Here is a 12,025-nt window from a genome sequence, read left to right as displayed (position 1 = left end):
AAATAGCAAAAGTAGCCGATCTACAAGCTCAAAACGCATCGCTTTGCGCCGTGTTTTGAGATTGCAGATCTGCTACTTTTTGGGATTTATTTTGGGGCTTTCATTCCTTTATTGACAGGACACTGAGGACAGGCTGACAGGAAATGGGGAGAGAGAGATGGGGAGGAGTGAGGCCGCCAGGATCGGGACTCAAACCCGCGACACGCTGTCAGGCTACACTGAGCCTAGGTGCCTGGCCAGATCTGCTACTTTTGATGCTTTTTGTGTGACGCTGTGGTATGATCAAGCAGGGCATACATGGGCAACTGGCGGCCCGGGGGCCACATGCGGCCCCCACCTTCACTTAATGCGGCCCGCAGGTTAATATCCGAATACTGATATATTATTTCAGCTGTTACAATTGCAAACACGACCCGCTTTAATTACTTCAGTCTATGACTATAGTACAATTCTATTGTCTTTTTTATGTCCAATGTATATATATTTCAATTTATAAAGTTAACATAAATATAACTAAATGCATTTGAAATTAAATAGGAATGTTACTTTTCAGGATTCCAATTAAAAAATAGCACAAAAATAATTTGGATACCAATTCAAATATAGCAAAAATAGCAGATCTGCAAGCTCAAAACGCGTCGCACTGCGACGCATTTTGAGCTTGTAGATTGGCTATTTCTGCTACTTTTGTGTGATAGAATGGCGAAGTGCGGAATTAATTTATGAAAAAAGTTAAAATATGGAGGTGTCTGCCCGACAGTATTATGCAATGTGGCCCTCTGGTGTGAGTGTGGAAATATAGCGGCCCTCTCCATCAAAGTTGCCCACCCCTGAAGCAGGGCATTCTTTTTTATTTATTTATATGGACATATGGAGGTTTCTGCCCGACAGCAACGATATGTAATCTAATGGAATGGCCAGCGGTGGCCGTATAGCGTTGGAGGTTAACGTGAGGCGCGAACACGTCACACGTTGAGAGGCCAGAAAGGGTCACCAAGCGTTGACTTTCTCCATAAAAAGGCTTTTAACAGCAGCGTCAAACTGACCCTTACGTACCTCTGAGTCAGTAGAAAAGGAACAATAGATCTAGGATGTAATCTACATGTCTAGTGAAGTGACCATGATGTGATCCCCCATGTTTGATCTCATCTTCAGGGTGCGAGGGTATTAGGCACTAATGTCCAAAACAGTTAACCCATTCAAAAGGAACGCATCTGTGTCATTTTAAGATTTCTTTGGCTATTCAAAAATAGCAGATACACAAGCTTGTAGATCTGCTATTTTTGAAAAATCTTGAACATTTGTGCAAAACTTTGAATATATATATATATTTTTTAAGGGAACTTTTGTAACTCAAATCTTTGCTTCTGGGGGGTCCCTGGAACAAAAACGTTTAAGTGGGTGTCCGCGGGCAGAACACATATCTAAAAATGTTTTCTAAATCCTAACAGTATGTTGCTATATCAGTGGTGCTCCTACTTTTCCATGCCAAGGACCCCCAAAATGAAATGTATTTGGCCGCGGACCCTCATCTCAAAACATGTTGTTCCAGGGACCCCCAGAAGCACAGATTTACACGGAGTTGAAAATGTCACGATTTAAAAAAAAATAGCCAAATAAATCTTAAAATGACACTGATGCGTTCCCGGATTGAATGGGTTAAAAAAAAAAATCATAATATTTATGAGCCCTGGTGGAAGAAGTAAGTAAGTTGCAATACCACAAGGGGTATTGCAACTTCTAGGGGCAGCAGTGGCTCAGGAGGTAGAGCGGCCGCTTGGGAACAGTTCGATCCCGGGCTCCCCCAGAGTTAGTATCGAAGTGTCCTTGAGCAAGACACTGATCCCCTAATTGCTCCAGATGAGCAGGTTGGTGCCTTGCATGGTTTCCTTCCGCCATCGGTGTATGAATGTGTGTGTGAATGGGTGAATGTAATGCACATCGCAAAGCGCCGTGGATAAAGGCGCTATATATGGTGGAATGAATTTCCCACTGATGTCAGGACAGCAGAGTCACTGCCCATCTTTCGCCGCAGGCTGAAAACCCACCTCTTCAGGAAACACTACCCTTCCTCTTTGCCTAGCCTACTTGTTGTTAACTAGTTGTAGGAACTATTGTTGTATTGTTGTATTGGATCTATTAGCTCGTGCTCATTTGATTTGGCTATTTTATCTCATGTGTTTATGAAAGTAGATATATTGCACTTTTACCTTAGCGCTAGGTATACTCTTGGTTGCTTGTTTTTACAGGAAATGCACTTAAGACCTCTGGTGATTAGTAGTTTCGTTCCCTACCTATGTTGAATGCACTTATTGTAAGTCGCTTTGGATAAAAGCGTCTGCTAAATGACTGTAATGTAATGTAATGTAATATATAAATGCACCATTCACCACAATGTAGAAATACTCCTGTATTCACTTGTACTTAAAGTACCAAAAGTAAAAGTAGTCATTATGGAGAATGACCCAGTCACTTGAGTATTAGTAAATGTACTTGGTTACTTTCCACCACTGAAGGTGTTAGTTAGGCACTGTCCAAAAGAAGTAAAAAGAAAATAACATTCATGAAGGCGGAGGTAAATAAAAACCTGTGGCGGTAAATGAAGAAAAATGGGATGCTACGTTTTTGTCTACAGCAGTAGATTCAAGGTTCAAGGTTCGTTACCTCGCAAAACTTCAACTTCTGCAACGTTGGACTATTGTATTCTTGACCAAATGAGGCAGGCTACTGTACTGTATGTCTTTGCACACCCCGTCCAGGTAGAAATCAAATGCAACCATATTATCGTTGCTGTCGGGTAGAAACCTCTTATCTCCATAATTCCGTTTTTAACGCCCTACTTGATGATACTACAGCGTCACATAAGTATCAAAAGTAGCAGATCGACTTCGAGACGCGTTTTGAGCCTGTCGATCTTCTACTTTTGCTATTTTTTTGTTATGATATTTGAATCATAACAGTTTTGGACACCCCACACTCCACAGAGACGTTGTGGAATAGGCTTCAGTTCCTAAGATGACCAACATGATTACAAGTGATCAATAGTAAAGAAGTAGGGCATGTGTACACATAAGGCCCGGACAGCATTCCTGAGGAAAAGAGTAAAGTAACGCGATACCTGTTTATTTACTGTCAAATGTACACTTTTTGGGAGGGGGTTGGGTGAGAGGGTTTGTGTTTGTCTTGTGTGTTGTTGTTTTTTTTGGAAAACTAGAAGGGTTTCTTTATTATCACTGTTTATCCTATTCTGCAATCTGTGACAATCTTTCAATAGAAAGAGTGTTAAAATAAAATAAAGTAACATAAACTACATGGATTTTTTCCCCCGTAATATTTCAGTCAAGGTCGTATTAATCCCTTTTGAAAACCTTGTCCTATACAGTGCCATTCAATCTAAAAGGTATTAGGCAGCAGACCCTATGTTGTGATCAAATAGCATGAAAAGCCTCAGAACTGTGTCATTTATATTCATTGTGGCATGATGAACTCTGTGCACTCATACATAGAACATAGCTCCACCTACACAGTATCTCATTTGTCGATCGTCCGCCCTGCTACTGTGAGAGAGAGACAGCAAAAGATTGAGAGAGAGACACAATGAGAGAGAGAGAGAGAGAGAGGGAGAGAGAGAGAGAGAGAGAGAGAGAGAGAGAGAGGGAGAGACACACACAGACACAGACACAGAGAGAGACAGAGAGAGACATAGGGGTTGTAAAAGTGCATTTAAGACATCACAGAGACACAGGAGGTGCATTTGTCAGCACCTTGAGTGCACAAACAGTTTGTGGAAATCACACCACTGTACTCACACTGTATAGACGGATAGACCAGACAGGAAATGACTGAGTGACTGACTGAATGAGAGAGAGAGATGAAAAGAGGGAGAGAGAGAGAGAGAGAGAGAGAGAGAGAGAGAGAGAGAGAGAGAAGGCGAATTAGCGCAGCGAATACTACAGATTGGCAGGCCAGGCATTGAAGGAGGAGGGTGGGGTGGGGGTGTGTGGTGGGGGGGGGGGGTGTGGGGGGCAGGAGCTCTGCATATTATGGGATGTTGCGGTGTTGTTAGGCGGGGGGAGGGGTGGAGGCTGGGGAAGAGGGGCGGGGGGGGGGGGTGCTGACTATTATGGTCTGGCCTAGGCCTGTTTTTGTGAGTGCGCGTTGTGCGTGCGCGCACACACACACCCGCCCCAACCCTCCCCCCCTCCCCCAAGCCCGCGTGAGGAGGCGTGTGCATGTGTGTAATGCGTGTGTGTGTGTGTGTGTGTGTGTGCAATTACCCAGGGAGCCTTGCGTGCGTGCACTGAGATCATGGCTTTGACGCGCGCACAGCAGCAAAGGACTCTTATGGCAAGGATATAGTATACTGTATATCTTCAGGTGCAGAGTGAGTCATGTACAACAGAGAGGTGGTTTACTGTACTTAGTAGACAGGAGAGCCATATCGTCCAGACGTTATTGGATCTCTGTGCTGACTTAATGAGCACAATCTCAACAGTGTATGATAAACATGACAAGAGAATATCTTCACCATTATGTACAGTATTGTATACAATAAGCAGTACATACTGTAGGTGTGTATACTTACGGTATGCACATACACATGCTCTTATGTACCGTACGTATACAAGTGGGTGTTCTATGGGAGCTTGACATTAATGAAACAGTGTTATCCTTGTAGTATCATCAGTAGTATGTACCTACTGTGAAACTCTGAATGGTTCCCACGGTCATTTTTGTCCTTTCACTGTTGTTGTTGATTACAATGCTGCGTTCACACTGGTAGATACAAAAGATTACAAAGATACACAGCATATTTGTATCTTTGTATCTGATGTTGAAACCAGCTCAACTTTTTTGTAGCTTTGTAGCTTTTGTAGCAGCTACACACGTTGGATGTATTTTAGTATCTTCATGTCACTGGCGTCCATTGAAAATGAATGGGAGTCTGTATTTTTGTATCTGCCATTGTGAACGCAGAATCAGGAATACTGAAAACTGCTACAATTGCAAGGTGACAATTACATTTTCTCCTTCTTGAATCATGGCATTGATAAGTCACACAAAGTTTAATAGGATGTTATTGAATTCAATAACATCCTATATAACAGCCTCAATAACAGCCTCAATCTGTGGTTATTGAGGCCTACCTGAGCGCTAGCCACTATTTGACTGCCATTTGCATTCCAACACCATTAAGCCTCATTGGAACCCATTCAAATTCTGGCTATCCAGGACAATGTTGTTGCCCTTAGCATGGAAATAAACTGGTGAGATGGTCAGATTTCCATCCCAATTTAAAAAGATGTTAGTGTTTGTTCTAGTTTATTTTCTGAACTGGAAGTGGTCAGAACCACTTTGTTCTATATATATATATATATATATATATATATATATATATATATATATATATATATATATATATATATATATATATATATATTTATATATATAATACTTGCATGTTGATTTAACATACTGTCACAAATGTTTTGTGTGTCATGGCTAGTTCAAAACAGTGGGTTGCTCACATCCCGTTCGTTGCTGGTGCTGAGCACAAAGTGACAGGTCAAAAAGAATAAAAGTGTGTCATGGCTGCCTGCCTGGAAATAAAGACTAATATTCCTCTGAGGTTGTGAAACCATCCCGTGATGGTTTGACTGGTTTGGATGGTTGGATATACTGGTTTGAACCCTGTCTGCGAGTCAGCCTGTTCAAACCCTGTCACGCCCTGGGAAATAATATATTCATTCAAAAGCAGTAGCATTGCTGTCAATATGATTTGCCAGTGAATTCATCGTCTGTTGATTTTGCCTCGATGGCTTTCCCGTAGAACTGGATGACCATGAAGGCTCTGTTTGAACAGGGTGTGAGAGGTTGGTACTCAAAGTTATGCTAGACCTCCACTTGGTACTCAGGCTGTGTTACTCTGTGGCAGGTTGGCCTAATGGCCTAGTTGTAACAGAATGCCCCATTATGTTATCCTTTTAGCCTTGATGTCTGACTGTACCACGTGCTGCTTACATTTTTGACCAACAAAGTATTCAATCAATCAATCAATCAATCAATAAAAGTTAAATTCCACCAACAGGCGATGTTTCCATTAACAATCACATATCCTTGAGCAAGGCACTGCAGACCGTTTCAGTGAAGACCGTGTGCTCACTCATTGTAAGCAACACTGGATCTGAGTGTCAGCTACTGTAGATGACTCAAATGTAAGTGTATCTCTGCCCTCGACACTCATGTTTCAATCATCTGTTCTACTCCCATTGTCTCTGTTTCACATGGGAGATAATGTACTACGGTGCGTGACATTAGAAATAATTGCTTTGCATCATCGACACTAATCCGCATTACGTACAGTACTTCTTGCCGTGTCACATTTCAACAACTTACTTGTGTTTTCCGAGTACTGCAAGCGAGGGCATTATCTCAAAAAGAGACATACACCCCCCCTGTGACCTGTCTCTAATTATATGTATTATTTATGTCTGTTGACCTTTTTGAGACAATATATGACACACTCACAATATCCAAAACTAGACACTGCATAGTTACAGATACAGAGACCCACTGAGCCTGATTCAAACCCAGGACTTTATGAGTGCTGCGGTATGGGCATTAACCACTTAATCCCTATATGCTTCGTCATGCAACGAATAGCGAAGATGGCCGATCTACAAGGTCACAACCCGTCGCGTCGCCAGCTTGTAGATCGGCTATTTCTTTCAAATGTTTGCTTATTATAACGTGCCCAGAATAGGGACGCTAGGGTTGGGTGGGTAAGTCTCTAGCACTCCACTACCACCACCACCATATTTTCGGAATCAGAATCATCTTTACTGTCATATCACAGGTTTACAGGTGTAAAACAGGGGGTGACATTTTTGTCAGCAGAGATCTAATCTTTCTTTGTCCCACTCTTTCTGGCTTTGCTTTGTCAATTTAAAATGCTAAATTGTAAATGCTAAAGTTGGACATGGACAACCAATGACATTCTGTCTCTATATAATATATTTAGCTGTCAATCACTCTCTCTCTCTGTGTCGTGTCTGCTATGACAGTGTGATGAAACGTTTTTTTTTGTGCGTCCTCCTCATCTCGTCGTTAGCATGGACCATATATAGGAGATATAAAATGGAGATGTTGTACTGAGGAGGAGGAGGAGGAGGAGGGGGGGGGGGGGGGTGGAGCCGTAAGGAAGTATTATGGTATGCATTTTGGCTTACATGGTAATCTGACCCCACCCGCACCTCACTGCTTATCTCCATGGCAACCAGTGACACACAGGAAGACTATTATGGTCTGTAGTTTCTTTTCTCTACATTCGACACCCCCCACCCCCCCTCCCACTTGCCTTTTTGCTTCAGAAGTGATATTATTATTATTATGTGATGTGCGCCCCGTCTGTGTGTATGGGGGGATGGGTACTTGTGCACGGGTTTCTATGACAACAGCCCCCATATCCTTCTGATTGGTGATTATGGGATGTTACACCCCCCCCCACCCCCCTCCCCCCTAAATGCACACATGAACGCTGTGTCCACAGTGAAGGAGAAGGAAAGTGTGGGGGAGGGGGAGAGAAAGACAGAAAAAGAGAGATAGAGGTGGAGAGAGAGGAAGACAGAAAGAGAAGAGAGGGAGGGAGAGAGAACTTTAGAGGTCGGTGAGTGCAGTTGATTTCCGGGTTGTTCTTTATGGCGCTCGGTGTCACCGTGTCAGTGAGTGAGAGAGAGAGAGCTCTCTACACCGTGAGTGGGACAAAGGAGGTGCTGGAGGGAGGAGAGAGAGAGAGAGAGGCAGACAGACAGAGAAAGAGAAAGAGAGAGAGAGAGAGAAACGTCAAAATGAAGGTGTGCTGAGTCAGTGATGATGACAATGGACGAGAAAGCAGAGGAAGAGAGAGAGGATCATAGACAGCCAACCAGACAGGAAGAGAGCCTACCATAATAAAGGTTGCAATGAGTTCAAATGGAAAGTGAAAGTAGGCTACAGCATAACATACTAACATGAATAACCCTTCGTTGCGCTATCCGGCACCACCAGAAATGGCCGAGATATCGAAACATGAATGAGATCACTTTTAAAAATGAAATTATGCTGCTACTGCGTAATGCAGTAATTGTGTAACTTAAACATGGCTTTTTTTCCACGAGAAACTGTCTGGTTTAAATGACTATGATCGTTAAAACCCTGATTTAAAAACTTGAATGATGATTTGGGTTAGAAAAACAGCATGGTTCAAGCCTACACAGCCTGAACGTGTATTTGTCAATGGTGGGAACTTTTGTCTCAGCTAGTATCAGCTATTTTCCCACCATTGACTACAATACATTTCAGAGTAGAGCCATGGGACTGTGGCTCTCAACTCTGTGGGAACCTGCTGTTGATTCTTGCCATCCATTCAGGACAGGGACTATGTTAAACCTGGGACACTCACCAGGTGAACGCAATTAATCAACCACCTGGTAGAATGGAAAACTACCTGTGACGGAGGTGGGGGAGCCACTATACTGTTAGGCCCCATGCTTTCTGGCTTGGCCAGCATGTTACAGAGGACTTGGAACCTACAGAGATATGATTTGCAATAGGGCTTTTCCCACCCTTGACCTTCTCTGTCTGACTGGTCTGGCTGGGCATGGGCTTAAACTGCCTTTGTCTGTGACGTCAGACATCTTATGATGCTTCAGCTATGTGTTGACACCCCAGACTGGTTTAAGTCATCAACAGAATACCCCTCCCCCCACACCAAATTAGTTCTATTTATAATAATACATATAACAGGCCCTTCTTGACTCCCTAAAAGAGGTTTCAATTCAACCAATGAATTTAAGGGAGACCCTTTAGTGACCCCAAAGTATAAACAACAGCTTGGGCAGGTAACTTTCCATTCTCTCTCTGTATATGTTCATATCATGTGCACCGTCTTTAAGCAATGAGCCAAATGAATGTGCTCTGGTGTGTAGTACAGTACAGTGCGGTGCAGTGTGCCTGCGCATACATGCAAACATGTACACTGAAGTTAAGCAGTCATGTGGCACACAGTTGCCATGTGACGGGCTTTTTCCTTTTTTTTTCTTTCTCTCTCCTGTCTCTCGCTCTCTCTTTTTGGAGTTATGCTTATTGTGGGATGTCAGTGACTGCGCTCATTACTATTATGGGATGTTGCACGGGGGTGGGAGGGGGTGAGCGTCTCCATGGAAACGCTGGTTGCTAAGGGGGGGGGGGGGGGGGGTAGTATATGGAGGAATGGGGAAGAGAGTGTAGGAGAGGAGGGAGGGAGGGAGGGGGGGGGGTGAGTTGACTATTATGGTCTGTACGTTGCAAGGTAACTATGCAGAGTGGGGGAGGGGGGTATTATGGGATGCCTGCCCCCCTGATCTCTTTGTGTGTGTGTGCGCGCGCGCGGGGTGTAGTGCGAGAGAAAAGAAGAGACGGCGTCGTGTGCGCACACACTGACTACCAGATTAAAAAATATAAATCGAGATCTTATATTTAAAATAGTTTACATATCGGCATCCTCTTAGTGAAAAAGGGGGCTTCCAAGTATTGACTGATTGGAGGAGGGAGGAACTAAAACAAAACCAAACAAACAAAAAAGGAGTTTATACGTTTTTTTGTGTGTCAAAAAATCAAGTTGGTGAGTATCATGTTTTTTTTTGGATATAATTGTTTCCTGATGAATGTGTGTCTTGTCAGCATTGGCAGCACAAACTGTTACATTGTATTATTCAATGAGATCGCCTCAATCTGAGAGCCAGAACCACCGGTCACTGAGGCTCAGCTAGCACGCATGCTAATGGGACAGGAGGGGAACTACCGATATAGTAGTGGTGGGGCTGAGAGAGAGAGATGGCATGTCATCCGAATGCACGGAGATCAGAGATGGTAGTGTATGTGTGCGTGTGCGTGTAGCCTTAATGTTCACACACGACGTTTCAACTTGCTAGTGTTGGATTGTCAACCAGCCAGCCCTCCTCTGGTCTGGTCTGCTGCTGAGCTCCAAAGCAAAGCCGGGGAAGAAAAGTTGGACGGGCTTTTATTTTTTTTACAAGAAGGGAGCTGGAGAAGCACGTGTGGTGATTGTTTATGTTACCCTGTTTTTTATTTAACCGGATGGGTGTTTTTCAACGTTCTATGGTGCTAAATATTCACTTCCGTTTGCTTTTTCTGTTCTTTTTTATTGGGAACCTGGCCGTGCCGTGCTGTGCGTGTCCTCCTGCCCTCCCCGCCGCACACACACACACTCAACACGCACGCTACGCTACCACCACGACTTGGGACTATCAAAGAAGACTGGGACAGTGAAAAAAAACAGAAGGAATACTGGGGGGGAAACAACTTTTATTTTAGTTAGCTAAAGAGTTTTTACAATTTTTTAGCTAACTAAATTCAATAAAAGTTGGGCTCGTGGTTTATCGGCTGCTGCTATGTCTGGAAGTGAGGACGACAGAGATGACTTCGCAGCCCCGGAAGGTCGCTTAATGCACGGTAAGAACGAGTAGCAAAAACCACCGGGTTAATGGTAGTAGCAGCTAACAATGCTAACTCAAGTTAGCCACCACCGGTCAAACAGCTCGAGCTTCATTTGTGTGTCGCTTGCGAGGAAGAGGAGGACCAAAAAAGTCAGATCTACAAGCTGACAACGCGTCACGGTGCCACGCGTGGGTAGCTTGTAGGTCTGCTTTTTTTTCTCCCCCCCCCCTCACGCGCCAGCGACGCCGATAAATGAAGCTAACTACCGGGCTAGCGCTAAGTAGGCAGGCGCTCGAGCGGTGTGTGGTTGACATATGTATAAACCTCCATTTAAGACATGCTCCTAGTGTCGTTTTGTTAACTTTAATGTCATTAAACTAAGCCTAAAATGAAGGGTTTTGTTTGTGTTTTGTTGTCACTGTGGTGGAATGAAAGTTAAATAAGTACCCGGCTGGCTAGTGCTAGGTGGGTAGGTTTAGGTAGGCGCTCGAGCAGTGTATAGTGGATATAATATATATATAAACCTCCATTACCCGCTCTGGTGTCGTTTTGTTGATTTTGTCACTTAAACTAAGCCTAACATGAAGGGGGTTGGTTGTCACTGTGCTGGAATGAAAGTCTACAATTATTCACACACCGGCATTTTCCCGGCTAGCAGAGTGAAGGAGAGGGGCCTAGTTTGCTTTAGTTTGTACAGTACCTACCCACCGTATCGTACCGGGTTCCTTCTTGATTCTTTCTTTTTTACGTGTCGATGACAAGATGGAGGCTCAGCCAGTGAGCTGTTGGGCTGCCGTGTGACGTTGTCCTCGTCCCCCTGAAAAGCTATAACACCCCCACCCGACCGTCCGTCCTCCTCCGCGTTGTGCCGTAACGTAGCAAAGCGGACTGGCGTGGGAAAATAGCCGATGTACAAGCTCACCGTGGGTCGCTCCCGCGATCCACGGTGAGCTTGTAGATCGACTATTTTCGCCGCGCGACGGTATAAAAAAAACATTTTAGAGTTTATATCGCTCCGCCGCCCGGTCTCCTTCCTTCCTCTTCTTCCTCCGCTGTTTGAATTCTGCTGCTTGAGTTGAGAAGAAGTCAATAAAAATAGGTCTTTTTTTCCCGGGGATTTTCTATGATGAAGGAATTGTTTTTGTTTTTTTTACCCTTTTTTATTTCTCCCCATAGTTGTTTTGGTTTGCTAATAACACATCGTTTGGTTTGTGTTTGTTTATGGTTTTTATTTTTTACGTAAAAACGCGGCTCGCTCGTCGCTGCTGTGCTCGGGCTAATCGAGCACGCGCGTGCACGGTTAGGAACAGAAAGTACTCGAGCTGGCTGCGCGCGCGCGTGTGTGTGTGTGTGTTGGCTTCACACGGCTAGCTGTAATGGTGGCATTGCTGTGCTGTAACACTTTAAGACCACCTTTTGCCCCACATTCATTCACCTTCTGTGTTATTAAATAATGACCCCCCCTCCCACAAATAAGTTTTGTCAATGACTAAACTGGGTGTCTTGTTGTGTCCCAACAAAAGTAAACCCATGTGTTGTTTGATTAAAA

At 43.9% G+C, this 12,025-nt stretch overlaps 1 protein-coding gene across 7 annotated transcripts in view; it reads left to right on the top strand.

Annotated features, from left to right (window-relative positions):
- The first annotated feature begins 9,367 nt into the window (after window positions 1–9,367).
- Window positions 9,368–12,025, top strand: part of chd4a (chromodomain helicase DNA binding protein 4a) — a 35,917-nt gene continuing 33,259 nt past the window's right edge. For 5 of the 7 annotated variants that reach the window (XM_084081458.1, XM_084081456.1, XM_084081455.1 and 2 more), the window contains exons 1-2: window positions 9,368–9,640; window positions 10,293–10,491. In XM_084081458.1, coding sequence (XP_083937584.1) covers window positions 10,431–10,491 — 61 coding nt within the window. In that variant the 5' untranslated portion in view covers window positions 9,368–9,640; window positions 10,293–10,430. Of the gene's footprint in view, window positions 9,645–10,292; window positions 10,492–12,025 lie in introns of all 7 variants that reach the window. The other 2 variants (XM_084081454.1, XM_084081453.1) reach the window with 2 other exon arrangements.

This window comes from Gymnoscopelus microlampas, assembly GCF_963454915.1.
Source record: "Gymnoscopelus microlampas genome assembly, chromosome: 15".
Classification (NCBI taxonomy): domain Eukaryota; kingdom Metazoa; phylum Chordata; class Actinopteri; order Myctophiformes; family Myctophidae; genus Gymnoscopelus; species Gymnoscopelus microlampas.
This window is presented reverse-complemented; position numbering and strand designations above follow the sequence as displayed.